Below are 27,365 nucleotides of genomic sequence, written 5' to 3'. Positions count from 1 at the left end.
TGTCTCTGCTGTATGAATTTTACCTAATTAGAACTTTGCTGGCTTGAGAACACAATCTTGTATCGAACATCATTTTTCATACATACAAGACTTTTGATGTTGACTAGAATTTCTAAAGAAACACTCATCCTACAGCTTCCATGGAAACCAAGGGAAGATAAATGGACAAAGACTCAAATCTCGTGTTTTAATGAAGTAGAGGAATTAAAGGAACAAAGCCTTAACAAACTGAGCATAAATGTGCCATGGCAGATGCCTGAATGAAACACTGTGTATCTTGATGAACTACATAAACTATATTAAGTTTGAGAATCAAAATGTTAATGGGAAAAGATGCAAATTACGTACATAAGGTGCACTATTATGGAATAAGTGCACTTCAAAGAAAAACATTAGAATTTGCGAAGTGTATCCGTGAGTTAGAACTACTTTGACAAAAGTGACATGCACATAATAGAGCTTCTCCAAAATGCACTTAACATGTTAGCCAGCCTCACATTAAATCTGTCTCAATTTTATATTGAGTTCTGTCAGGCTTATTTTCAAAGGAACATGGTACATTTTGCATGAGTAGACATAGGTAAAATTTGGAATGTCAACTGTGTTTTGTTTTTTTTAAAGTAATCTACCACTCAGACCTCCTGAAGTTCTGCAGTTTTTACAATCCTAACAACATTGATTCTACATATTTTGAATCCAATATGCAGCTCCAGAATGTAATTAACCTAAATAAAGTATTGTTTTATGTACAGAGTGCACAATATTACCTTAAAATAATTGTTTGGAAGTTAAAATTCATATAGAGTATATTATTTTAAAAATAAAAACAGGTGCACCTCAAAAATAAGAGGTGAACTGAAACAAAAATCAAAATGATGTTTTGAAACTCTAGAGTGTCAAAAATGTTTCTGCTATGGAATACAAAATTAGTATGTAAAAATATTTCACTGTCACACATGCATTTTATTAATATTATTTATATGAATATTTGTACATATATATATATTTATTTATACAAAAAATTACATATTGTCTGTAGTCTAAGTCCTTGGTCTAGAACAAAATCCTCTGGAAGAAATAAAATCAGAGAAAACCACATTCTTTTCTTCATAACACTGATAACAATCATATGGTTGTTATCTCCTTACAAATTTTCATGGTTTGTTCCAATTCAGGAGTCTTCACAAAGAATGATTAGAAGCATTCCTACAGAAGCTCAGAAGAGTTACTATAAATGTGTATATATATAGCTAGACCCATGGACTCTTCTAATCTTTATATACAGCATGAAATACAGGCACTTCTCCAACATGCAAGAAAAAGGAACAAGCTGTCCAACTTCTTCAATAGTGTTTTCTTGTAATACTTTTGAATTATAAAAACAGTGTCTTGTTCATAAGGAAGACAAAAATGAATTTGTACATCCTCAGATAAACTCAAGACAGATAAACCTAGTAGATAATTATAGAAAAAGGAAAAAAAAAAAGTATGTTTAGGCTGGAGTGAGAAAAGATGAATTCTCAAAGGAAGTTGATTGAAAATAATTCTCCAATTTTATTATGGCAATTTGGCCATATATTATATTTTTTAAAAAGTTAATATATTGCTGATCCTTCCTGAGTACCAATCTAAAATTTAAAAAAAAGAAAAAAAGTAAAAAATATTTTTTACAAAACTGTCAAAACCACATAGTGCTCCATCAGTTTAGGTGTACAATACCTGTTAGCAGCATAAATAGTATTTCTAATATGTCAGCTTCAGTCCTGAATATAGATAGTTCTTTGCATGTTAAAACCAAGTATTTATGCCAAGGAATTCTATGATTTTAAGGACAAAAAGATGGCCAAATGAACTCGAGTTAAATGCACAGCTTCCTGTGCTAAGGGGATCATACAAACCCTGCTAAAAACCAGTTAAAGAGAATTAAATCCCATGAGCTCATACATTACACCCAGAATGTAAGACTTCATGTTATTCTTTTGCTATCAGAATCTGTAAAAAGTATTCAACATTTTATAGGCAGTCATCTTGTCTTCCAAGCAGCTATGTTAGCTCCTAAGACCTGACCAACCTGACCAATTTTATGTTAAAATCTAGTTTCTTCCATTATCAAACCACCTGTTCTGTATGCTTCAATTCTTCCTTGGTCAACAAAAATAACTGGGTTTTACATAGCTACTTTGAACCACAGGAGCCCAGTATGAAAGGAAATATTTTCAAAAAATCCTAACTACACACTCTTAGCAACAAAATATCTCTTGACAGGATAATGTCAAGAAGGCTATTTACCAGTACTCTCAATGTTTCATGGAATTTGAATCAGTTATTTGTTACACCCTCACAGTTATTTTTCACGCATTCTATTAACTATGTCCCACAGCATTTTCTTGCTGCAGTTACTCTTTTCTGACAAGATACTTTAACACCTTATTTAGTATTTTCTCCACAGAAAATGTAGTTGATTGTTAAAATACACTGAGGAGACATTTTAAAGACTTTTAAAAGGTAATTATCTCCACCAGTTCTGCATCAGAGATGGTACGTTTAATGATAACAGTATTCAGAATATTTTAAAAAGTTCCATCTATACACTTCAGAGGAAATACTGCAAGATGATACCAAAAAAAAGGAGTATCAGCCTGTGGAATACAGCAGGTCCGTTTTAGATTAACTTGTTTCTCTGTGCAGTTAAGCACAGCTCAGAAGTCATGTTCTTGGACACTGGACACCCAACAATATCCCAGGATTCACAAAAGAATTCATACAGAAAATTGGCCACAAAAACTGAAAAGCGATTCTCATATTTCTTTGGAAAACTTCCACAGGTGACAATAAAACATTTTGCAAGAACTGACATCCAGTACTAAACTACTTGAATTGCAATGGATAATGGTATAGGCTGAATATACATGGAATGGAATTCTACCTGAAGGAAACTACTGACCTTTTTATGACTTCAGTAAAACTGACACAAAAATGTAAGTACGAAAATTCTTGACCAAATTATTTTGACTTGGCCATTTTCAGATGGGTTTTTACCAATTCACAGAAGATCACAAGTTAGCCTAATTATGGAGACTGTGACTAGAAGTGAGGAAAAGAGAATGTAAACAGAACATCCCAGACATAAAAACTTCTCTTTAGGCCATCCTGAACCTTAATACTGAGCAGCCTACACTGAACATTTAATACTTGTAGAACATTCTGAATATGAAGGGTTATTCTTTTATATTGCCTTATCATGTCTTCCTTAGTTCCCAGTATCAAAACCATTAAATTCAAATTCAATTCCCTGGTAATTCATGATCCCAACTATGATCAAATTTAAACTGAGTGCATTTTAGTGGAGATAAACCGCTGACAAATCTGAATATAACCTGCTTTGAGCTACTGAACTCTGCAGTGTGTAAAGTTCTGATGGTATTCAGAAAACACCATCAACAGTGGTAGCCTAAGCATTCAATTAGGTTTCTATTCTTTGGTAACATGGCTTTACTGATGCTTCATCTAAAGTGAAATACCCTGTAATTACAGAGACCATTCTCCAATACAGGTAATTTCTGCGCCAGTAAATCTATTATATATAATGTGTGCATGCATATATATTTATATAGAATATAAATCTTTACAGAAAAAAAGGACATAATAGCTCTTTTCTAGTCAAAGCCTTTAGTTGCTCTTTGCTTTCATGCTTCCATCACGTCTTACAACATTCACCACTTACGCCTTTTCTCACTAAGGCATTCTGTTTCTCCTTACTGCTTACATACTTCCTTATTTCTCTCACTTTTCTTCATCAGTTCTCAAGAGTCCTACCTAGTGCCTCCTTCTTAATCACCTGCTCATCCTTGTCTGTCAAAATCTCAGACACTAACAAAAAGAACACCTTATAGAAATGAAACAATGAACATAGAGCTATAAACTTTATCACATACTTCAGTTACCAGTTAAGCCATTCTAAAACTAGTACCAAAAGGATTTGTCATTTGAAAAACAAAAGACGAGTTACTAATCCAACCTCAGTCAATTAGCAGGTATTCTTCATCACAGAACTTTGAACTTTTCTTTTCTAAGAAGCTTTGTATAATAGCTTTTACTACCCAGGTGACTCAAGGACAATTTGACACTTTTTTCTTTTGCTTTCCTGGTATTAGGACATTCTCACAAAGCAGTGTGCTCCAGCCCATCCTATCAAGACTTCCAAGAAAAGGTGATCTCAATAATTATTTACCCTAGAAGCAACATTTGCTTTCTTCTATTTTTAGTTGCAGAAGTCACAAAAAGAAGCAATCCTAAACCAAAGATTCTACTTGATTTCAGTTCATCTTATAATGTAGTCCAGGTTATTTTTACTTCTATATGGAAAAGGACATTATGGATGTCAACACCTAAAGATATCAGGGTGCAAGAGAATAAAGACAAAAAATATTGTCTTTGTGAAAACAAGACAAAAAGCATTCAACGTGAAACAAGAGACTTTCACCAATAAATACCAACTGGCATTTCTCTAAGATATCTTGTAAATTGTTCCTCCAACAGTGGATGGAAAACCTTAGAGATTACAAATAAGTTCAGATGGAAGGTAAAATGTAATGGCTAAACAATGATAATTCTTACAGAGTTTTTCCAATTAGTTTCTGCAACTGGAGGGAATACAGGAGGATGGAGGAATCCACCCTTAGGAACACAGAAGGGGAAAAAAAAAAAGAGGAAATGGATGATGGCAAAAAAACCTCTTTGTACTCCAAATACTTTTGTCCTTTCTGAAAAGAAACTCTTCTGCCTTCACAAGGGAAATAAGCTCCCAGAGGAGTACCACTATGTCACTTTCTGATATTCATATTGAGAAAGAGAACCCTTTTTTACTTGTATTTGGATATGCTAATTCCACTGGGGACTTAAAATCATACCAGAAGAACTGCAGGGAGAAAAACTTCTACCCACAGAACTACCACAGAGGAGCCCAGCCAAGAATTTTAGATAGACAGGCAGTATAGTCAGATGTTCTGAGTCTGTATTTTGTGGTATAGAAAGAACAATTCTAAATATCTGTTCCAGTAAAAGATGAAATAAATAAGTAAAATCAAAGTTTAGCTAGAAAATGATCCTGCATAATGCTTCCAGTAATCCTGTCTCACTCTTCTGACACAGCAACCTACAAAGACTTAATGTTGGGTGAAAAAGCAAACAGCTCAAAGCTGTAATTCTCCACTGCAGAGATTAGCCTGAAACTGCCTATTACATTGGCTGCCATTTCAACTCAGCAAGCTCCAATCCAATTACTGTAATACCGGCTCTCTGTCCAAATCATTGCACTTGTAAGACTAAAATCAGTAAATTATGAGATTCACTGAAACACTTTCAGAGTTTTTCCTCTTCTGTGAATACTGCAAAGACTTCAGCAATCCCTTCCAAGTAGAAAATACTGATTATTGATTAAAGTAATATTAGTAAGGAGGCTACAGACTACATTTAACAAAGAAAAATGCTCTCCCAACTGGGAGCAGGGTGGTTAGTTTTGGGGTTTTTTTGGTGGAAGTGAATACTGGTTTAAAAGTCACTAAGTAACTCAACAGAGTCAAATTAGAAATTTACATGATTCTAATGCTTATTCTTTTAAAGCTACATTTTAAAAAAGAAAGAAGCAAACCACCTCCCCCCAAGAAACCAGAAATTCCAGCGCATGTTCATATTTATTTATTTAAAGAAAAGATAAATTGCTTTGGGAGTAAGACAGACCTCAGAAAAATCACATCCCATCTCAAGAACATATCTGTGTGTCCAATCTTTTGCAACTTTAGTGCAGATATTTTTTCCATTTCTAAAATAATTTGTCTTGTACTATATGCATTTAGAAGCCAACACAGGCCAGCAGGACCTGATCTAATTAGACCCACTTTGAGCACAGGATCAGACTAGATAACCTCAAAGGTCCCTTTTAACTGAAGCTATTCTATGACTGTACTTTACCCTGTTTCTCCAACTCTAGTAGAGATATTTATCGTAAGCAAAGGAAATACATTAGCAGAGACCATCTCCAACTTCAAAATATATTTGATCAAGGAAATTATTTCATACAGTTATCATATTTATGTAGACTATTGCATTATTAAAACAACAGTTTAAGTGATTCTCTTTAAACACCTCTCCTTCCCTAGCAGTCCTCTCTCGATTAATTTCATAAAGTACATCTTTCTCTTTTCCTAGGAAGAAAAAAAGTCACATCTTCATCTACGAAAACAGTTATTCTGTTAACAAATCTCTTATCTCCTCCAGGAAAATTAGTTGAACAGAGTTTCATTGAGTTACTACACTTTTGAAGCCCTGACATGAGCTTTCTAAGAATTAAAAGCTACATATTAAAGCTACAAGGTTCAAAATATGTAGTATATTGATATATTTATATATATATTATTGATATATATAATCTAGTGTATAATAGGCTTAAAACTGTAAAATAAATTGATCAATGACTTTACAAGGTTTCATTTGTATGTATGATTTAGTCTGCCTGCCCCTTCACCAATAGTAAGTTTGGCGTTTTTTTAACAAAAATACAAAAACATTTCAAAAAGTGTAATTTCTCAGTCCTCAGTTGCTGGAAACTTAACAATGGAGCCAAAATGGTTACAAATTGTCTATCCCAGTACAGGACTGACAAGTTAAAATGCAGAGCATTCATCTGTTCTACATCTCTCAAAAATTACTGCATTCATCCACACAGAGATGGGAACCAGCACTGAGATGCTTCCTCAGAACGCCACTTTTGTCATTTCAGAAGCACTGGTTTCAAGAATGAAGTCAGGTATTCTGTAAATAGTATCAGCTTTTCTTATCCCTTCTATCTGTGATGACATTACATGAATTCATGTCCACTCAGAACTAAACTGGACTGCCAGTGTATGTCACGCAGCATCTTCCAAACTTCCCAGAGCATGTACTTTCAGCCAATGGCAATTAGGATTACATTTCATTAAGTAGTAAGAGTAGAGTAACTGTTCATCAATCTCTTAAACCACCCAGATCTCAGTGGTGGTTTCTAAATTCATCCCTTGTCCTCATCAACAATTTGAGCAACTCAAATTACATAAAGAATACAAGAAAGATGTTTAGTTTTGAATTTTGGTGTAGCCATAAGTGCAGAGATCAAAAATGCATTTCAATTTGCAACTTCTAACAAAACAAAATTAATTGATGTACATGTATGGAGTGTAGCAGTACAAACACACTTTCCATACCCTACAGGGAACTGACTACAATAAAAAAAATGACACCCGAAGGCAGGTAGAAAGTGTCTTCTCTGGACATACTAAGTCAGACAGAAGAAGAAAGGAAACAGTGTGCAAAATCTCATCCAATTCCTTTAATCTCACTGTCAAAATGAATGGATTATTTTATGCCCTCTCACCCCCAAAAGTGACTGTTTATATCCTGAGACAAACTTACCTCAATGGTGTAAGACTGGGTGTGTTTGATAATTTCTCCACTATGCAAAGTCCTGATAATAGCAAAGTCAGCAGTGGCAGCTGCTCCCCTTCGACTGCTGCATGTGGACATTTCATCACCTCGAGACTGATCAGTTTCAATCCCATCTTGTATTGATTCTTCATCTTTGATGTTTGCTGTTTTCTTCTTCTTTTTCTGCTTCTTTGATCCATTTTGACCATCAGTTTGTGCCTTCCGCTGCCTAAACTGGGCAAGCTGTACAGAAGACAAGATCTTGTTAAAGGTGAAAGTTTTCCTCTTTATTACTAATGACATCCTCTACAAAGACTTATGCACTATTTTACATAAAGACATATTCTACATAAAGCTTCAAACTAATCACTACCGAAAACAAGCTGGAAGTTAATGCCGCATATGAGAGACGGACCCAGATTATTTTTCCATTTACACACTTTGCTTTAACAAAATCTTAAATGTAAACCAACACTCAGTTAATTAATTCCTTTTCAGTTGCATACTCGCAAGTTACTGCTCCACAGACTGATACCTAAAAATCAAAACATTCAAAGGTAAAGGTACAAATGTCATTATAAAGGACAAATGCAATGAAATAATCCGATCTCATTTTTCAATTTCATAGAAACTTTAAAATAATTTATGGAAATTCCTTTATATTTTTATTTCAGAGACAGATAAAAGCAAACTTCTCTTCTATCAAGTATCATATGAAGCTTTAAAAAGTTTGTTATAACACAAAAAGATGACCAAGTTACTGAAAACATAAAGAAACAGCAAAGTATCAAAATATGTATTAAGGGAATACTCTAAAACCAAAAAGTGAGCAGATTACAAGACACACTACCTTGTAGCAAAACATGCTGATGAACAAAAAGTCACAGGTGAGCTAGGCACACAGTTTAAAAACCAATTAGTATGTAAGCTATTCAAATACAGTAAGACACTGCCTTTTGAAGAGCTTATCACTTTTAATCACTTTACAGTGGTTTACACAAGAAAATCCATTTAAAATATTTTTTCTTAACAAAAACAGAATTTTTGTTCAAACAAGAAAAGCAAAGCACATTGGTGTTTACCAACTAAAATTCAAAACTAAAATGATCTTATCAATAAAATCTGAAAACAAGAATCATTACTTTCCAACTGAAGTATCCAGCATTAAGTGCTACGATACATTTCATAAATGTAGCTCCAATGTAAAGCATACATATAAAAGCCCTAAAACTTTAAACTTTCAACATCAACTAACACTCAAATATCATGGTTTTTTTAATAAATATGCTGCAACTGTAAGGAAAAAAAAATATAGAAAAGATATCATATCTGGTCATGATATTCACCAGTCGAGAAAGCCAGGCTTCCATCCAAGTTCTTCAGGAACACCCAAGCTGAACAGGACACACGGATCCTCTCTCGCAGTCACTGTTTGGTTACAGTGCAAGATGTCACCTGAAGGGCTTTCTAGTTCTCATCTGGCCCCAAGAGAGCTGAGAAGCCCCAGTCTAAATGCATCACTGAGAGATCTGACTTGTGGATGGTTTATGTTTTTGTCTCTTTATTTGTATTTCTTTATGGGTTTCTTCAGCCTCCTCTCCTTTCTTAGGACGATGGACAGCTTGGCATATGGCTCCTGCTCTGTTTACAGGAGGAGGACCTGAACATTTGCTGAGCCAAATATGCTCACCTAAGCACTTAATGCTTACCTCCTCCCTACCACTTTTCTAATTAGTTCCAATTTGTGATTTTTTTCCCATTTTTAAAATATGCATCTTTTGTTATTTCACAAAATATCCATTAAATTAAAAAATCCTAAACAGAAAAAGGAAGAATAGCCTCCTTCTACTTCAAAGTTTAAGAGGAAAAAAAAAAAAAACAGCCAACCAACCACTGCCAAACCAAACCAAAGAGACATTTAGTCTCTCAAAATGATTTAGTTTCTTAAAAATGGGAAGGGTAAAGGTTTCAGTTGTTCCCTTAGGATATTACTGCATTCTCCTAAAACCATAAATTTATTTCAATAAAATATTTTCAGCTTATCCAAAAAAAAAGCAGAATTTGTTCAAGTGTCCCAACAACAGAAAACAAACAACCTGGTTTCATGTGTAACTATTGATTCTGCTATTTTTAATGCTTTATTTCTAAGTAATACAACATGTAGTGCCACTAGTCAAGAACTCTCTTCCCCAACTTGATTGAAACCTTCTGTAATGGAAAGTTAAGTTGGCTTTTTAAAAGCAGCTTTACAGTCTTTATTTGTCTACAAAATTAGACGTGTAGCTAAAGGACAAATGAATTACTCCTTGCCTCTCCTCAAGTATCTTGCATATTTTAACTGAAGCATCTGGGCATGCCAGATTTCCCTCCTTTCAAAATTAAGTTGTTGACTTTCACTTCTTCAGAATTAACAGATTAAAATCTACTGTAGCAGTTATAAGCAGAACCTATTTTTTTTTTCTGTTCAAACACTGATGAAGATGAGCACATATGAAAGCTAAACACATGTGAAAATGAAAATGTTACATTTTTGTATCACACAAGTTTTCAACTGAAAAATTCCGTATGAGGATCTAGGACTTTGGAAATAACTGCACTGGCAGTAATGGGTGCATGCACAAATCATAGCACTTTTAACCCCACACATTCAGGTACACACAGAACTGTCCCATTACTACTGCAACATAACTTTAAATTAACATTTTTAATCAAATGTTAAAAGCTAGAAATAAGAGAAATGGCACAGCAAAAAGTTACTAGCTGACCACATTCTGTGATGCTCACATCAAAACAGGGAAGTCTCAGACACTGAATTCCTTCTCATGAACTACAGTTGAGGATCTATAACTGTCCCAGTGACAAGCAGGGAAAAGTCCACCAGCAGTCATGGGAGCCAAGGAAAACAAATTCGTTAGAATTAAAATTTTCAATTAAAAAGAAAAGTACTCCCAGATTTTATATTTCTAGAAAAACAGATTTTTTCCAGTGTGAACAAAATGTGAAACAAATACACACTGATACAATGTCTTATCCTGTCTTCCAGGCACACCAGCTGAATTATGCCACAGCTAAACCTGTGGAGAACTTAATGCTGCTTCCATCAGTTCTGAATATGCAGTTTTGAAACAATTCAATGTCAAGTCTCTGCTGAGTTACAAAAATTGCAAACAAGAGCTCAGTATGTAAACACAGGAGGTACTCATGGAGAAGGAAGGATGCAAAGAAACAAGCTGAAGGACACTCAGAACAGACTCTGTGCATTGATACGCCTCTGAGAACCAAAAGAGAACGAGCACCTCACCCTGGGAAAGCATCAGGAACACAGCCATGATCCACTTAACATGTTCTTAGCACATATGAAAACCAGTCCAGAGCATATTTTATAACTATTCACCTGTCAGTCAAGACATTGCCTCCAGCTTCTCCCACCATGCTGATAAGACCTTGCTTGGATCATGCAAGCAGTACTGAATTCTGTGAAAAATTTTCTGTACTTTTCAGTAGTGAAGAACAATCAATTTAGCTCCTTGACTCTCAGCTTTTGCAACTAAATAAACAAACAACTTGCAATTCCCAGCTCACAGTTTTTCAAGTTCTGCTTCTGGGCAAAAAAAACAGCACCCTTGGAAACAGGCATGTTCACTTCATAGCATTTAGAAAAAATAAATTATTGTCTGAAATATTTCTATCAAATATTCAGTGTACAATGAAATGTGAATTAAAATATGTTTCTTTCCTTTCAATGCATAAAATGAAACAATACAATTGTGCAGGAAGAATTACTTGTTTATTTTCAGAGTTTCAGAAGAGTCATTTACAACAACTACTCAGCTTTCCATCAATTTGAAGAATGGGAAATATCTGCACTAAATTCCGTCACAAGATGTTATCACTTCTAAATAGAAAAACACTAAGAGTCACCAGACTACAACAGAACAGCATGCAGACAGATAATGGGCATACTTTCCAAAATCGTTTCCCACAAGAAAAGAACAACTGAATAGAAGAACTTAGGTATTTAGATGATATATGCATTTATCTAGTTCTAATTATAATTTCCTACTCATGAATCCCAAACCAACATACTAGCACCAATTCCCACATGACAGACTGCACAAAAATTACCAGCCCCCTGGTACAACTTTATCTTCCACTTTTAAATGCCAGTATCCTCCAACTGGCAGAAAGTCAGAAATGCAGAGAAGAATCAATTGCTATTAGGAACTAAATACTCGTGAGACAGAAGGGAACTAACTTGCAGAGTGGAGGGGATTACTTGTGTAAATCATGTCAGTCATGATAGTTATTGCACTGATATAATTACAAGAACAGTATTATTGGTTTATTCAGTTACCTTCAGCAGGTTCTGACCTTTGCTGGCACTTGTGCCAGCAACCTGGATTGTTGGGTTACACTGTCCATTGATTAGCTTCAAATACAGTCTGACTGAACTACTGCTAGAGTGAAAGTCCATGGTAAAATAAAATTTGGCTCCAACAGAATGCAAAACTTAATCTCTCAAGTGCTTAAAAAAAAGTCTGAACAAAATCTTTAATGCTGCCTATAGACCAGGAGAAGACAATATTGAAAACATCCCTGAAAATCAATAAAGCTACATTTGTAAAGCATCAATAGCTATATTTTTAGTTCACATGCTTAGAAGATTTTTTAGAACAGAAACACATTAAGCACAGTTTAAAACTGGATGCTGCTTTATGAATGCTTGTATTTCCTTAACTTTCTGAGATAAGGTAACAGATCCAGACAGCCTCATTTTCAGAGGTATTACAGGTAAGAGAAATTGAACGTGTTCACTGTTTCCAAAGAAGGATGTTAGGAAATAATATAAAACATATTTGATGCAGTTACTTTTTTTAAAAAACCTTCTAACTGTGAAGAAATTCATAGGTATAGCACATCCTGTGCAAGTACAGCCACACAATCACATCTTATGTACCTGTACAAAAACATCATTAGATTCAAACTTCAACTTTCTAAAACCACACTCATTTCCACTTCAATGCTACGCAGGCACTTCTTACAGAAAGAGAAAGGTCTGTTCATATCTCACAGCTTCTTTTGAGTAAAGCCCCTATTTCTTTTTTTATATTCATTTAAGGGAAATGTATAAAAGAATGAGTCACAAACGTACAGACTGGCAACAAAAATGAACCTCAGACAAGCTGCTTCAAGCAGGTAATTACACTTTTTAATTTTTACACAGTACAAAGAGACTATGAATGGAGGTCTACATCATGATTTTGCATTTCTCAATTACTATGACTCCAAAAGATGTTTCAGACACTGCTCAAACTTCAGATTAACATGTCCTCACAGACAGGGACTTACTCCAGATTAACATGTCCTCACAGACAGGGACTTACTCTTTGTCAGAAGTTCTTTAACAGTCATGTCCAATGAGAAATGTTCTGTGCCAGACCAGGTCATATTTAGACCACTCATCCAATGTAAGAAGACAAGGACTTCTGAATCTTCTAGTCTCTAGCTAAAAACAGTAGTTAATGGCTGAAAGACAAATTGACAGCCCCGTAATATTCTTTACAGATAATCTGGATGATAAAATTGAATACATCTTAACCAAGTTCATGGATCACAACAAACTGGTGGAAAGCCAGATACAGCAGAAGAGAGAACCACCATACAGTGAGACCTCAACATGCTGAAAGCCTAAGCCAAGAAGAACTGCATGTGAGTTAATAAAAATAAATGTCACATCCTGCACCTGGGATGGAATTATCCCACATCTCAGTAACAACTGGGGACTGATGGGGATGATGTGTAGCTCTGCTGAAGAGAACCAGAGAAGTAATCTAGCAAGACACCCCAGAGTGAGCAGCATGCCCTGGCAGCAATGAAGAGAAACCATTAAACTTTGAAATTGCTCTCAATGCCTACCATAGTAAATTACTAAAACATCAGTTTGGTGATTAAAAATACTTATGGTATGGCTGAAAAGCCCCCATGCAATACTGTTTTGTAGAAGCATTTGTTATTTGAGACTACCTCACAATACAGCAGAAAAAAGCCCAATAAGCCTAATAAGCAAATCCTGGCTTTGGTGCTTCAATGCAAATGTTTTATTTAAGTGTAGAAAGCATATTTTAAACTTTTGATTTAGCAGACTGAAAGTCTTCCCAGGAACAGTATCTGCAATTGAGCATAATGAGGGAAAGAAAAAGTAAAATAGAATTTTTTGTCAGGTGTTGCTTGAAACTTTCCACCAACACAAAAGGCACCAATTAGCCTCAGAAAGGTATATTTATTCTGCATATAGAGCAAATGCTATAAAATCCACCTTAAGCTGCACCTGAATGTATAACATGCAATGTGGCAAACTGTATTGTCTAAGTGGTAACTACAATATATCCCAGACCCAGACAGACTCTGGCTGCAAGTACATAACAACACTTGGATGTATCATGAAATTTGTAATCATAACCAATCCTGTGATAGAAAGGCTCAGGCTTTTCTCATTATATTATTCCTGATAATAAAGTATAAATTCTGAAAGATTACTGAGAGTGAAAGTGAAACCAAAATATGTAGACTGAGGCAGACTGTCACCTTGTTTTAAAAGGTGATTGACTGATTTAAAAATTGCATGCCCTAGTAATGATAGGTCACGTGCCTACTCCTTTTGACCACAGGTAAGTGATTATTCCTACAGAAGCTTTCAGTAACACAAAAAGAACAAAAAGCAGCACCCTAAGGTGTGATTTGTGTTGACCATTTATTAAGCACATATATGTCCAAAGAATTCTTGACTGGGGAGTCCTGCAAGCCAATACTGACAAACTAAAAAGGCCAACCTGAGTCTGAAATTTTGACATGGTTTAGAAGTTGGACATTTTCTGTTATCCCACCTCACCCTGGATAACTGAAAAAATACCTGCCATAATCTCTCTCTCACCCATGACCTGGTTTTATGGTTCCAATACACAGTAACATTTTTATGTTTCATAACAGCAGATATGAGGCCCACAAAGGGGGTAAGGAAGAGAGTCTAGGAGACAGCAATATTGAGATTTAGGCAGTAAATCTCACCTGAGCTGTTTAAAACTCATCTGCTGTTAGGCTATCAAGTTTTGTAAAAGCTAGTCTCTGTCCTAAAGAGATGTTGAACAGTTAACTGGTATTAGAGAAGAAAGTGGCACTTTATCACTTGTCATATTCTCAGAAGGTCTGAGCACTGAGGGTTGTCTTGGCAAAGCACGAACTCCTGAAGTGTAGTTAAGTTTATAGTGCCTGCTTCTTGTAGGTTCCTGATGTCTATACTAAGGAAAGGATAACTGAAAGTAAGATGAATGAAAAACTGCCAACAAAGAGAATTAACAGACATCTTCCTGGTGAAGTCTACTGATTCTATTCTGCTAATCAACAAATAAGAGAGCATCACAACTCTTTTCAAATCCTGAGATAAAAACCCACAAAAAGAAGATAAATGAGCAAGCAACCCACAAATACTTTAAACATATTATGTCACATAGCTGAAAATCCAAACTGTAAGTAAAGAATTAATGTTCTTTGCAAGTTTCAATCTGCTTATCTGTTGAGCCAAACAGAGCTTTAGGTTATTTATTCCATTCAACAGATGCTGAATTTACTAAATGGGAAACACTAGGCTGAATGAACAAAAAATAATCACCCAGGAATGAGCTATTTCCAAATCTACTGATTTTTATGTTGCACTCACAGCCAGATTTTCCCAAATAGCTTGAATGAGACCTTAGAGTGTCTCTCCTTATGGAAACTTAAGTGGCTCGTGAGTATTAGATGATGACAATAAGAATACGAAAATTTCCAAAGAAGAAATCCTATAGTCTCCTCCTAAATAAAAGCCTGAGAGCCTTTCAGCTTCAGAGACAGCCATTCCTTTGGAGTCTTCTGAAGAAAACCAACGGGATCACCATAATTTACAATTACAGCTATGGTATCTTGAAGGACAACACAGGCTAATGAGGAACAATTCTTTTTAGCCAGTCTTTATCAAGTTAAGAGTACTGTTGGCAGTGCTAATTACCAAGGGCGCTGAACTGGAATGAACCCCGCCAGATGGCACTGTGAGCTGGAAAGCCTCAGAATTAGTGTAGTTCTGATCTGGTCTGCTCTACCTTGTCCCAGGAGTTTAAATAGGAACAGATCTAGGACCAGCTAAGTTCATTACAGCTGGGTTATTTTCTGGACACAGAATGGAAGTTAAGTGTATGAAAATTCACTCTAAGGTTACAATGACTGACACAAGTACATGAAGCACATTTCAATGCTGGACTGCTCCAAGAAAAGCAATGCCTCAAACCTGCTTCTACCTAAATTATTTATATACTGATCCTATCTACTTTTTCATTTTACTCTTCACATACTGAATGCTGCCTCTCTGCTGATATTGAGGGTGAAAAAATCATCTGACCCACATTGGTACTGAATGCCCCCAAAGCAAAGAGGAAATAACTGGGACAAGATGTTAGTGACAAAAATTAGAGGGTAACAGAAGCTTGTTTCATGCTGCTTTCTAAAAAAACCCACAGATCATCCATACTTGAAGCTTAAAACATTAGGAAGCCCTTGGCCATTCAGGCTAAAGGCACAGACATAAAACTGAGCCTCACTTACTCTGCATTAAGTGATGAGGATCACCAGTTGGGTTCTGTCTCAAAAGGCACTATCAGTCACTTTGGCCAAATTTCAGCAGCTCAGTAACAATGGGAAGGCAAAAGAGTTATGCACCAACAGAAACACACTCTTGTTCCATCAGGTTTCTGTTTAACACCAACTTTAATTAAAAACTGGATCCCAAAATATTCTTCAGCTAGGCTGAAAAAACCTCAAATGGTGCAGAGACAAAGTCAAGTCTTCAGTGTCCTAAAATCTTTTGAAACAAGTTTTGGAGAGGAGGTGGGGAAGGAGGACTTATGATACTAACAAATGGATTCACAAACATGTTAAAGAAAAATGGTTTTTTCCTCTACTCCCTATGTTTTTCTAAAATAATCTAACTTGCCTAGCAAGTAAATTCCAGGCCAGACCTAAAGTTCTGTCAAATAAATTTTGATAATGGTGATACAAACATTACAATTAATTTTAACTTTTATAAAAGAATGAGGGAAGAAATGTTTTACTACTTTGCTAAACTGCGAGTTTTTAGTAAGTTATATGATGTTTTCCACTAATTTTTGAACTAGAAAACTTTACTGCTTTGCCATATCACCCTTCACATCTCACAAAAATATTTTTAAAATTTGCATCCAGAAAACGGATTTATATATTAATGCATTCTTTAAAACTCATCCTAGTATTAGATTTAGAGACTCAGAAAGCATTATTTGTTTTCTATACAATTACAGTACTGTTCATTGAACTGCATGAACATGTTATCCCACCACCCTTTAGAAACAAAAGGATCAATATTTATCTTCAGGCACTTTTCAGGGGTGTTTTGGTGTCCAGATAAGGCTAGGGATAACTTCAGCTGTGGCATCCATTTAAGAACAGTAAGCTCACGGAAGCGCAGGACCCTAAATAAGATGTAAATGTAGATGAGATTCTATTAACTGAAACAGCTGCTGTTTTGAAGATGTATATAAGTCTACACTATGATTTTAGTATCAGTTTCCTATGAATGAAAGCACAGGATATGATATGTTTTGCTGACACAAAGACTTCAGGAAGTGCATAGACAATTTGATCTCTGGTGTTTTAAGTCAAGCTATCAAATGATCATATCTTAGTAACACTTAACAGCTGAACAGTAAGTGGTAGAGGCTGCGACAGAGTAATAAATAAAAGTTTTGAGCTCCAAAAGGAGACACAACCTTACCTATCATGGTCTTGATGTACAACAACATGACACCCCTTCATCTTAATAAAGCCACTGGTGGCATGTAGTAGACTAAATTAGGTAGCGTACACATGATACCTGACACCAACCAAATGAAAGGTAGATTGCTGGATTTCTACTGACCTAAGGCATACACAGCAATCGAAACAAAGCTTGTGCTCAATAATTCTGACCAGATGAAGATACAGGTAAAACAAAAGCAAACAACAATCAAAATGCCTGCAACTTGCAAAAGGCATCACATCTTAAAGCCTTTGGAACAGATCAAATAACTGTCTACAAAACACACTTGACAGAAAAATCATTAGACAGAAGCCATAATTAGTACAATATTTCATAAAGATGAACTCCTTAGCAAGTTTCCACATTGACATTTTTTGTAAGGCTGTACAATTACAAATATGTTCAAGATTTTAAGTACTTTACTCCCACTCAATTCTTGAGGAATTCAGCCTTGTGAAACAAGTTATCTTCTGAAAGTAAAGGGCAGATACTGCACTCCTGACCAGAAGGCAAAAGGCACTTAAGCATTAAAACTATGAACTAGGTTGCAATTTTATACCTGCTTTTTCTTTCAATATTGTGTTTGATTCAACAAAATTGTAGGGTTAGGCTTTACATTTACTGCAGTTGATTTCCACAGACCCAGTAAAGTCCAGTGAGTTACAAATAGGATCAATTTTTCTTATTCTTACCTTCAGAACCATACTTCATGAACTGTTCACAATTAAATATTTGAATAAACCATAAAGATGAATATGCCACAGACCACAATAAAGACAAAAAGAAGTAATGGACTTTCACAGATAGTGAGCTTCATTCAGGCTTATAAAAAAATAAACCTCAAACATTTATTTTACAGCACAGTAGCAACTTAGAGGCTAAATATAAGTAATAAAACATTAATCTATTCAGAATTTCAATGTCTTCAAAGCAACAGAGTCATCAGACATGTATCAGTATGTATCCCCAAAATAAATTTACTAACAGTCTAAGCATTACTTATGTAGTAACTGGAATTTATTTCTTCTTAAAGCAACTGTTTTAACACCTGTTCTTTAACAAGTATATAGTTGTATCAGTTGTTTTGACTAAATATAGTTAAATCAACAGCTGGAGACGCCTTTAATTAATCCCTTGGAGTTCTTACAGGACAACTATTTTAAGAAAACAACTGCAATACAGTAACACGGTGAAGGCATTAAGCATGTTAATTCCACTATATTTAGGTCTTAAAAAATACTCAAGTCAAAAGAAATGTCTTCCAGAATAGGCACAGCCTAAAAAGCAATGACATTATGTCATTAAATACTCAAAGCAGTCAGGTGGTTAACAAATTTCTGACTTGTACTGTAATTTTCTTCACATGCTGCCCTTCTTCCCCAAAAAAATAATCTTAGGAAAATACTCTTGAGACTGTAAGGCAAAGAAAGTCTACATCTTCCTTGAGACCAAAGCAAGGCTAAATTTCAATCTAAATTTTAGGAATAATAGATGGAAAGAGCCGGTTCTGGTTCTTGCAAGAGAGAAATTATTTTCATGTCTCCTATGTGCTTATTTTTCTCCTCAATTACAATTTTCTTTGTCTTAAACACACATAACTGCAATTTACCACATCCTACAATATAGACTTTAGCCCTCATTTTTAACAGGAATCTGAGGGGGAAAAATGTTGTATACCACACTGAACTTCATAGACAGAACAAGCCTGGTATTTCAGACAGAAGTTCACAGGGCTTCTCTAAAAGCATTTTAAACTCAAGGTAAGAGCAGTCCTAAATACTTTGTGACCTTTCGACTTTAATACCACTGAAACAAATTCCTTTGACTTTGTGGCAGAACATTCTTTATTATCAGCAAGATAAAGGTGTCAAATCTCAATAATTTTTTTCAAGAAAACTTTAAACAACTTCTACTACCACAAAATAACACTGACTGCTTAATGAAGACAAACATTCTTCTTATTAGTTCTAAAAATCCCACACTGTAACTTCCCAACTAAAACCAAAACACATATAGAGTAAATAACACAAGATATTGAGACAATGAAATTTAAAGTACCATACAAATATTTTATTTAATTCAGAAACACACAAAAATTACAACCTATAACCATCTGTGCCTGCCAGTTCGAATGCAAGTCTAAAAATACAAAAGCATGCAGAAGCAACAGTTGCCAGTAAATCCACACAGTGCTTGTCAACCAATTTACAGGCAACCTGCAAGTTTATATGTAACACAGACACTTCATTCTGCTTGTTAATTGTCTTACGTGTTTAAAAGTTAAGGTTGACATTTTTCATTTTTATAAAAAGTGAACTATTAACATTAAAACTATGAAATGAAAAAATAAACAGCTTCAAGAAGGAAAGTAATAACTCTCATGTTTCTAATAATGATACCCTAAAATACAAATTACTCACACTGTATTTGACTTTGAGCATTACCAGACCCATTTATGTCTTTGTCGACACGCATTTATGTAAGAAATAACTATAAGCAAAATCTGTGTTTTCAACTGAAGAAAAATCCCCAGAATAAATTCATTTTCACTTGTTTTACAGAATTCTGTACATTACTTAAGTGGGTTCCCAGTACAACACTTGAAATCCATTTTCCTTACACAACTAGTTACATGGACATTATGGTCCAAATTAAAGAGGCATTCTCCCCCAACCTAAGTCAATGAAGATAACGCCTAAAAATACAGACTTATTTAAGGGAGCATGGAAAGAGTGAAACAGTATCATAAATTATCTTAATTGCTAGTCATCTTACTGCATTACATCACAAAAATGCAGTTTTTATATAAATCTTTTGTTGCACAGATCAACCCAGCTCTTCAGGATGTAGTATAGTATTGAACTATTGACTTTATGCCTATTTATTAGTATATTTTTTATTAGCTTTATATTGTGCCTAATATGGCAGTGTGGAATCAAGCATTTGAATGTGATTTTCCCCAAAAAAAGGATTATCTTATTGCAGTTGCATGGGAAGAATAAACTTGCATCCAACTATTTCCTCCATTCTCCCACCACCCATTTCACTGCAATGAAATGATTACATGGGGAGGAGCAGGAAAGAGGTAAAACAGAGCTCTGTTGGCTTCCAAGTCCCCTTAATTTCTCAATCAGCATTTGACCACATCAGTCCATTACTGTCCAGGACAACAGCTATGATGCTATAAAATAACATTATTCTGTTCCTCAAGTTATCTTTACCTTGTTTCAGAGAAAAGCCAATAATATTACTTACCCAAGCTGACCACATTAGAAAAGCACAATTTGGCTTAAAGAAGTCATGAGAACAAAAAATACTCCAAAATTGGGATTGCAGGCAGAAATCAATTTTGGGGGTCCTCCTCCTGTTTCAAGATATGAAAACAACAGTGCTGGCCACTACTGAGAAATGCAGGATCCCTTCCTGACCTCAAGGTGGATCACACAATATCATCTCTTTCTTTCAGTCACAGGAACATCCTGTAGTCTACTTTTACAGCCCCGTAATGAAAGGGAAATTAAAAATTCCTCCTTTCTGCCAATGGGAAAGTGTGTGAATTTTCCTCTACCATCTTTCATGCTGCTAAGACCTTATGAGTTTTCTGCCAGCCTGTCCTTTCAGACTGTCAGTGTCTGATATGAAGCCCTGTGCCTCATTAATCTCTCCTTAAGGCAGTACCATCCATGAGCATGCAGAAGGCACAGTCCCTCCATTTCTGCAGGTCATTTACACTGTACACCTGAAGAACACTACTTACCACCAGCTGAACTTTGCTTCAGCAATCTGAAAAGAGCAGTCCAGCTAATTTTCTGCCCAGCTTGCAGACCACCTATCCAAGCCACCTATCTCCAGTTTGTACAAACAGCCTCTAAAAGATCACATCAAATGCCTTCCTAAAGTCAAGGTAAACAACATCCACCATTCTCTCCCATCTACTGAGACATTTGGTTTATCACAGAAGGCAATTAACATGCCCATGATAAATTCCGATCCACACTCTGAATAGGAAGGTTCCGGGAAGATCTGCTCCATCTTCTTTCTTCCCAGAACCACAGCCAGCCTGACCTGCCTATAGATCCCAATACTCCTTCCCACCCTCCTTGAATATGGAGCCGATGTTTGCTTTTTTTCCTCCTGCTTCATTTGAAATCTCTGAAGGCAATGAGCTTTCACAGACGAGCAAGGAAACAGCCTTGTAACAATAGCACCCAGCTTCTGCAGGATGCTGGGATGAATTGCACTCAGTCCCATAAATGGTGATACATCAAAATTGTTTAAGTGGTCCCCAGCTTGACCTGTACAGTGGATAATACTTCAGCCCTCCAATTCTGCCATTAAACACAGGGACCTGGAAAGCCCAAGGACAGTCCTTACCACAAAGAGGCAAAAAAAAGCCTTGAGCATTTCTTCCACGTTCTTTTGCACCCGATTATTTTGAAGGCTAAGCCTCTTCACCATGTTTGCCATCCACTTCAGTTTTTTACTGTCACATATAACCATACACTCTTTCCACTCCTAATAATGTAAAGACTGAGTGACACAGGCTTTGTGGAAGACTGAATGACCACATATTTTGAGAGTAAGCCATTAAAACAAATATCACTAAGTCAAATGTTCTACTAATTTGTAACATGAAATGATGTTGTACCTTAACCAAGTATCTACTTTGCTTATGAGACGATGTCACACAGTGTCAAAAATCTTTAATGCTTTCAGCAAGTTCTGTCAGATCAGCACTAGTTACCTAAAGGGGGTCTCAACAGTTGTGCAGATCCGGAAGGACCTTAATGTTGACAATTCATTCAAAGAAGTCTGTTTCATTTAAAGAACAGTCTTTGCCAGTCTTTTGAGACTCCCTAATGAGTATACGCAGTCTTACTGATAACTGCAGGATAACTGCAGCCATGGTTACAGTGCATTATCAAGCAGCAATGTGGCTTTCAGGGGGCCAAGGTTGGGGATATTCAACTGTTTCTCAAAAAATCATGAATACTGATTAGAATCCTACAACAAAAATCCTGACACATCTACAGAAAATTGTAGTCAGGTAACTACTACATCCTGTGGGGTCATAATCAATACTCCATTTCAGCTCCCATGGTTCCTCAATCCACAACACACTGCAAATAGTCACCTGTAAATTCTTATCAGTTCACTTAAAAAAACTATCATTTCTAGAGCACAGGGCTTTAAAGATGCAGCGATACTGCAACACATAAATAATTGCATGGAGAGAATCTGCTATCTGAAGAGGCTTTGTTCAGACTTCTCTGGGTAGCTAATGCAAGAACTTGAATTCGTGCTGATGCTTCAAGAAAGGGTCTGCAGCCCACTACATGTTGCTCCTGATCAGCAGAACCCCTGGACTGCCCAACAATGCATATTTTTCCTCCTACATTGTAATATTTAGTTATTATACTAAAATAGGAAGAAGAGTTTATTAGATATTGGCTGAGAAGGGCTGATGAAAGAATTTTTGGATGTTAGAAAAAACATATATTATTGATTTACTTTAAGTCTCTACATACCTTTTACGTTACCCTGATTCATGTAAATTTAACTTTTGCATCCTAATACAAAACCATCTAGTTGCATTTATGTAGAATACATCTACATCCTTCCTCTCCACTGTGTCCTCTTTAGTAAAAACGTAGATACGACAGAGATATTCAAAGAACAAAAATTGAGAGAAGTAAAACCCAACAGGTGGAGAGAGCATGTAAAGGCACAGCAAGATCTCAAGAGTTATTTGCTTCTAATTTCTCATTAACCAAAAACAGAGAAAGTCACATCTTTAGAATGAACAAAAAGTCTAAACAAGACTTTATTAACAACCAACACAAGATTATAAATTTTTCAACTTGACAAGTGCCAACTGGCACAGAATTTCAGGGCTTATATCTTTAGCAACAAGACAATCAGCTTTTCAGATACAGATCAACTGTTTAAATTCAGTTCAAGCTAAGCAGGGACTGATAGCCATTCCTTGTTAACAAACACAAGAGATGTCATGACTTCCAACCAGTCGTCAGTGCAACCTTTTCAGGAACACTGTGTTGAATATTCAAAAGCAGAAATTCTGGAGAATTTCAACAGATTTTTAAGTGATTATTTAGATGCATTCTGGCCACCTTCATGCTTCAACTCCATACAGAAACTGAACAAAAGTTAAATTTTCATTTTAACAAATGTTTGTGGTTTTGATTCTTCTCTTTTTTAATAAATTGCAAATACTTTAGAACGAGTCAAACTCAGTTGTGCTTCACCATTTTCCCACCTTGTTTATACCACTTTTACATTAATTCCCACCATGTGGCACGTCTGGCAATGAATGGACAGAGTGAGAATAAAGCCCACAAACTGCAGCTTGTGAGAGAGACAGCTCTGCCAGGAGCAGAGCAGACATAAGGGAAGAACCAACTGCATGGATTTCATGCTCAGTGTGCAATGCTTGACAGGCATGTACTATTTTGACAGGCTTTTTATCACTTTTTACACGCTGCTGAATCATGAGAAAAGAAGCTCACAAAGACATTGATATTGCTCACAAAACCGCACTTATCTGTGAAGTCTTGGTGGGTTTTTTTGTGGTTTTTTTTTTGTTTGTTTGTTTTTGTTTAAGAAGGCTAAATTGAATTCCAGGAATATATTCCAAATAATGAAGAAAGTCTAACATATCCATCTTTAAGGACTCTTGTACCAGGACATCCCTTATTTTCTTTTAACACAGCAAACTAGGCTAGCTACACAGCATACAACTGAACAGACCAAGACAGGGTTTTCTTATCATTGTTACTGAGCACTACCTGTTACAGTAAGACATTTCTCCTATACACCTTTAATTGAAAATACATATTCTCAATATCTATTGAATAAATGTATACGCAAATATATGGGTTTTATGTTGAACTAGTTACCTCCCTTAGACAATCTAAATGGATTTGGCAATACTTAAATATGTTCCCCTTGTTTTGTGGTTGGATACTGGAGGTTTCTTTGCAGAGGAGAGTTTAATGACAAGTAAAAGGGTCAGCAAACAAAGCCAGGATTAAGGGATAACCTTTCTATCAAACCACAGCCTACTACTGAACTCAGATTTGAATAAGTTGTTATGCAACTTACTCTCCTTATTCTCTGGAACACCTACTTTATCAATATTTGCACAGGAACATGTTCAGTCCCAGATTCCCATCTACTCCATCTCTTCAACTCCATCAATCTTCTTGGGTCTTGCTTGCTACTATAGTTTTAGAGATATGCTGCAACTTTGCCATGGCAGTACAGTTTTCATCAAATCTAGGCCATCCTCTAAAAATATCACAAAAATGGTACATATTGTCTTTATCATTATTATCTCCTATTGTCAAGATTTTTAAAACTTCTTCATGTTCTGAGATTTACAAGCCTTTTCTTTGTTTTGTCATGATGCTACAACTCAGTGTTGTAATAACTGGGATTTGATCACTCCCTTACTACCCTACACTTAGTGTTTGGTATCTAGAGTCTCATATTCCTTTGCCCAGCTGGCAACTGTTGAATTTGTTCCATCTGGAAACTTGCTGGTTCTCCTTTTTAGAAGAGGAGAGAAGCAGGAGAACTCATTCTATACTTACAAGAAATTGTTCAGTCTTTTCTGGTTGTAGGAAAGGTAGTTATAAAATGTTGGCTTCTCAAGAAATTGTACAAAAATTAAGACTAAGGCTTCCTTCAATAAATAGGAACACCACAACCATCACCACCATAGGGTGTGCCAACCCTTTGCAGTCAACAGACAGGTGTTTCATCAACATAAATTTCAAGAACTACTTATATTTCAGCAAAGCAGTTAAAAGACTGCAATTATCAACTGTGTTTTGTCAAGCTATGATACATTTATCTTTCCATATTCAAAGTGACATGCTAGCTTGTATCAGTAACAAAATTATGTTGAAACAAATACATAGAAATACCTTGGAATCTCTCTCTGTGGGGCAAATAATTAAGACAGAGCTTCTAGACCCTAAATTAGGATTCCCAACAATTGTGCTACTAGCATATAATCTTATATTGCAATATACAGTAGTTCAACAAAGTTGGACCTACTTCAGACACCTTATTTTCTTTTGTCCTCACTTTCATCAGATTTTTCACTATTCCAAACTCGAAGATGCTAGAGTAACCATGTATTCTACAGCAAATACCTCTGCACATCAATGTTTAAAACCACCCAGTTGATTTGTTATTTCTTGCTAGGAAACAAAATACAGGATTTTCTGGCAACACCTACATATGTCAAAAAGTCCGATTTCCTTGGAGTAGAAGATACACTTTACTGAAAGTCCTTTAGAATGAATTTGTCATGCTGATCAAGCTTATTCCCAGATTAAGTACCAACATACAAACTTTATTCTAGATTCTGGTTATAACAGGGAAACAAATGTTGCAGTCATCTCTGTTTTGCTATTGCAACACACATATTAAGAAAATAAGTAGTTGGAAAGAAGACCACAGAAATGAGGGAGAGACTAGCACTAAAATGAAGAAAGTCTTGAAAGTAGGCAAAGAGCAACTTTGTGCTTTCTTTTCTGTAACTCCTCCTTACACAAGGAACAAGAAAACATTTTAAATTGCATTTTTACAATGCCATTTCTTGCTTTCACAGTGCTACTAACAATACTGTGTTGACTTATCTCTCTATTTTTGTGAAATTCAGTAGTGTTTTGGATTAAAGAACCATTCTCTCTGAATCAGCAAAAGAACAAAGGTTATTTTGAAGTGGTATTTCTCCGCATTCACAGAAGAAAACAAGTATAAATTACAGCTCGTTCTACCTTGCAACACTATTGGAAAGTAGAGAGCTAGTTTAAAGACTTGAACAAAAGGGTACATTGATAATAACACCTAAAACCAATAATCAAGTCGTGTATCAAAAGCAAGAATGGATCTCTGGAATGATGGAAATGGAGATCAAAACAACAGCATGAAAAAAAAAAACACACACTCAGAAACAGGAAGAGTTCCAGTAATTTTAATTTAAAAGAGAGTTGAAATCCTAGATGATTATAATTCAAGTACCTTTTTCTTAAACAAATAACCAATAGAATCCACAAAAAATTTGAACGCATGATAAAAAAATTAAAACTTTCTTTTTATTTTTTCGAAGCAAAAAGAAAAAAAAAGAACACTGAGAAAACTGTAATGAGCTGGTAGTCCTATTATTCTCAAAACAAAAATTAAACTAGTTATACCAATTTTTCTGCTATTAGGCATACAATGTGTCTTGAAAATGATCTCACAGATTTCCAATTGATCTCTCCTCCAAGCTTCTGTACCACCCCAGTAGCAATCAATTACCTAGGCAGAATATATTTATATCTCAAATGTATATAAAATGTTTTTTTATATAATACAACATAGATATCCACTTGCTTGAACAAAAATAAATGCATGCACAGTAAGCTGAACACCTCATACCTTGTTCCTTCCCCACCTCTACTCAATTTCTGTTCTACCCTCCTTTACTCAAAAAAGTTTAAAACCACATGCGTTCTCAATCCAGGGCAATGCTCAGTCCTTATATCTGTGATTTTCTCTGCAACACAAAAGTAAGCTTTTAAACTTACTTACATTCATAAACAAAATATACGGATGCAATTCCACATACCCTCTATTATTTGCATTTTAAAATGACAGGGATGCAAAGGAGCAAGCAGATCAAAGTCTGTAAATAAAAAGAAGTCAAGCCCCACAAGTTCAGAAGGGCCTAGAAAAAGAAACAGTTTTGCAATACAATAAAAGAATGCCTACCTAGGAACTAGATACAGATTTGATACAGATTTATGAGGATCTTCATGTGCAAGAAAAACTTGAAGGGTTATTTATGCTTCAAATAAACTGTTCATTATGGTATTTTTTCATAGTTTCGTTGTAGTCTCAAGCCAAAGCTTTCCCACACCTTCCCAGAAAACTCCTAAAAGATCCAGTTGCTTCCTCCCTTGTCCATTAATACACACCAGCATCTTCAGATACAGACAAAGAACCACTTTGCTGAGAACTTTTACCTCAAAAA

At 35.5% G+C, this 27,365-nt stretch overlaps 1 protein-coding gene across 1 annotated transcript in view; it reads right to left on the bottom strand.

Moving 5' to 3' along the window:
- AKAP9 (A-kinase anchoring protein 9) overlaps positions 1-27,365 on the bottom strand; it is a 105,486-nt gene that overhangs the window by 72,862 nt on the left and 5,259 nt on the right. Inside the window, exon 2 of the mRNA XM_062507814.1 lies at positions 7,447-7,701. Coding sequence (XP_062363798.1) covers positions 7,447-7,701 — 255 coding nt within the window. The remainder of the gene's footprint in view (positions 1-7,446; positions 7,702-27,365) is intronic.

The sequence above is a fragment of the Cinclus cinclus genome, chromosome 1 (genome assembly GCF_963662255.1).
Source record: "Cinclus cinclus chromosome 1, bCinCin1.1, whole genome shotgun sequence".
Lineage (NCBI taxonomy): Eukaryota > Metazoa > Chordata > Aves > Passeriformes > Cinclidae > Cinclus > Cinclus cinclus.
The sequence above is the reverse complement of the archived record's forward strand: the minus strand, read 5'-3'. Positions and strand labels throughout refer to the sequence as shown.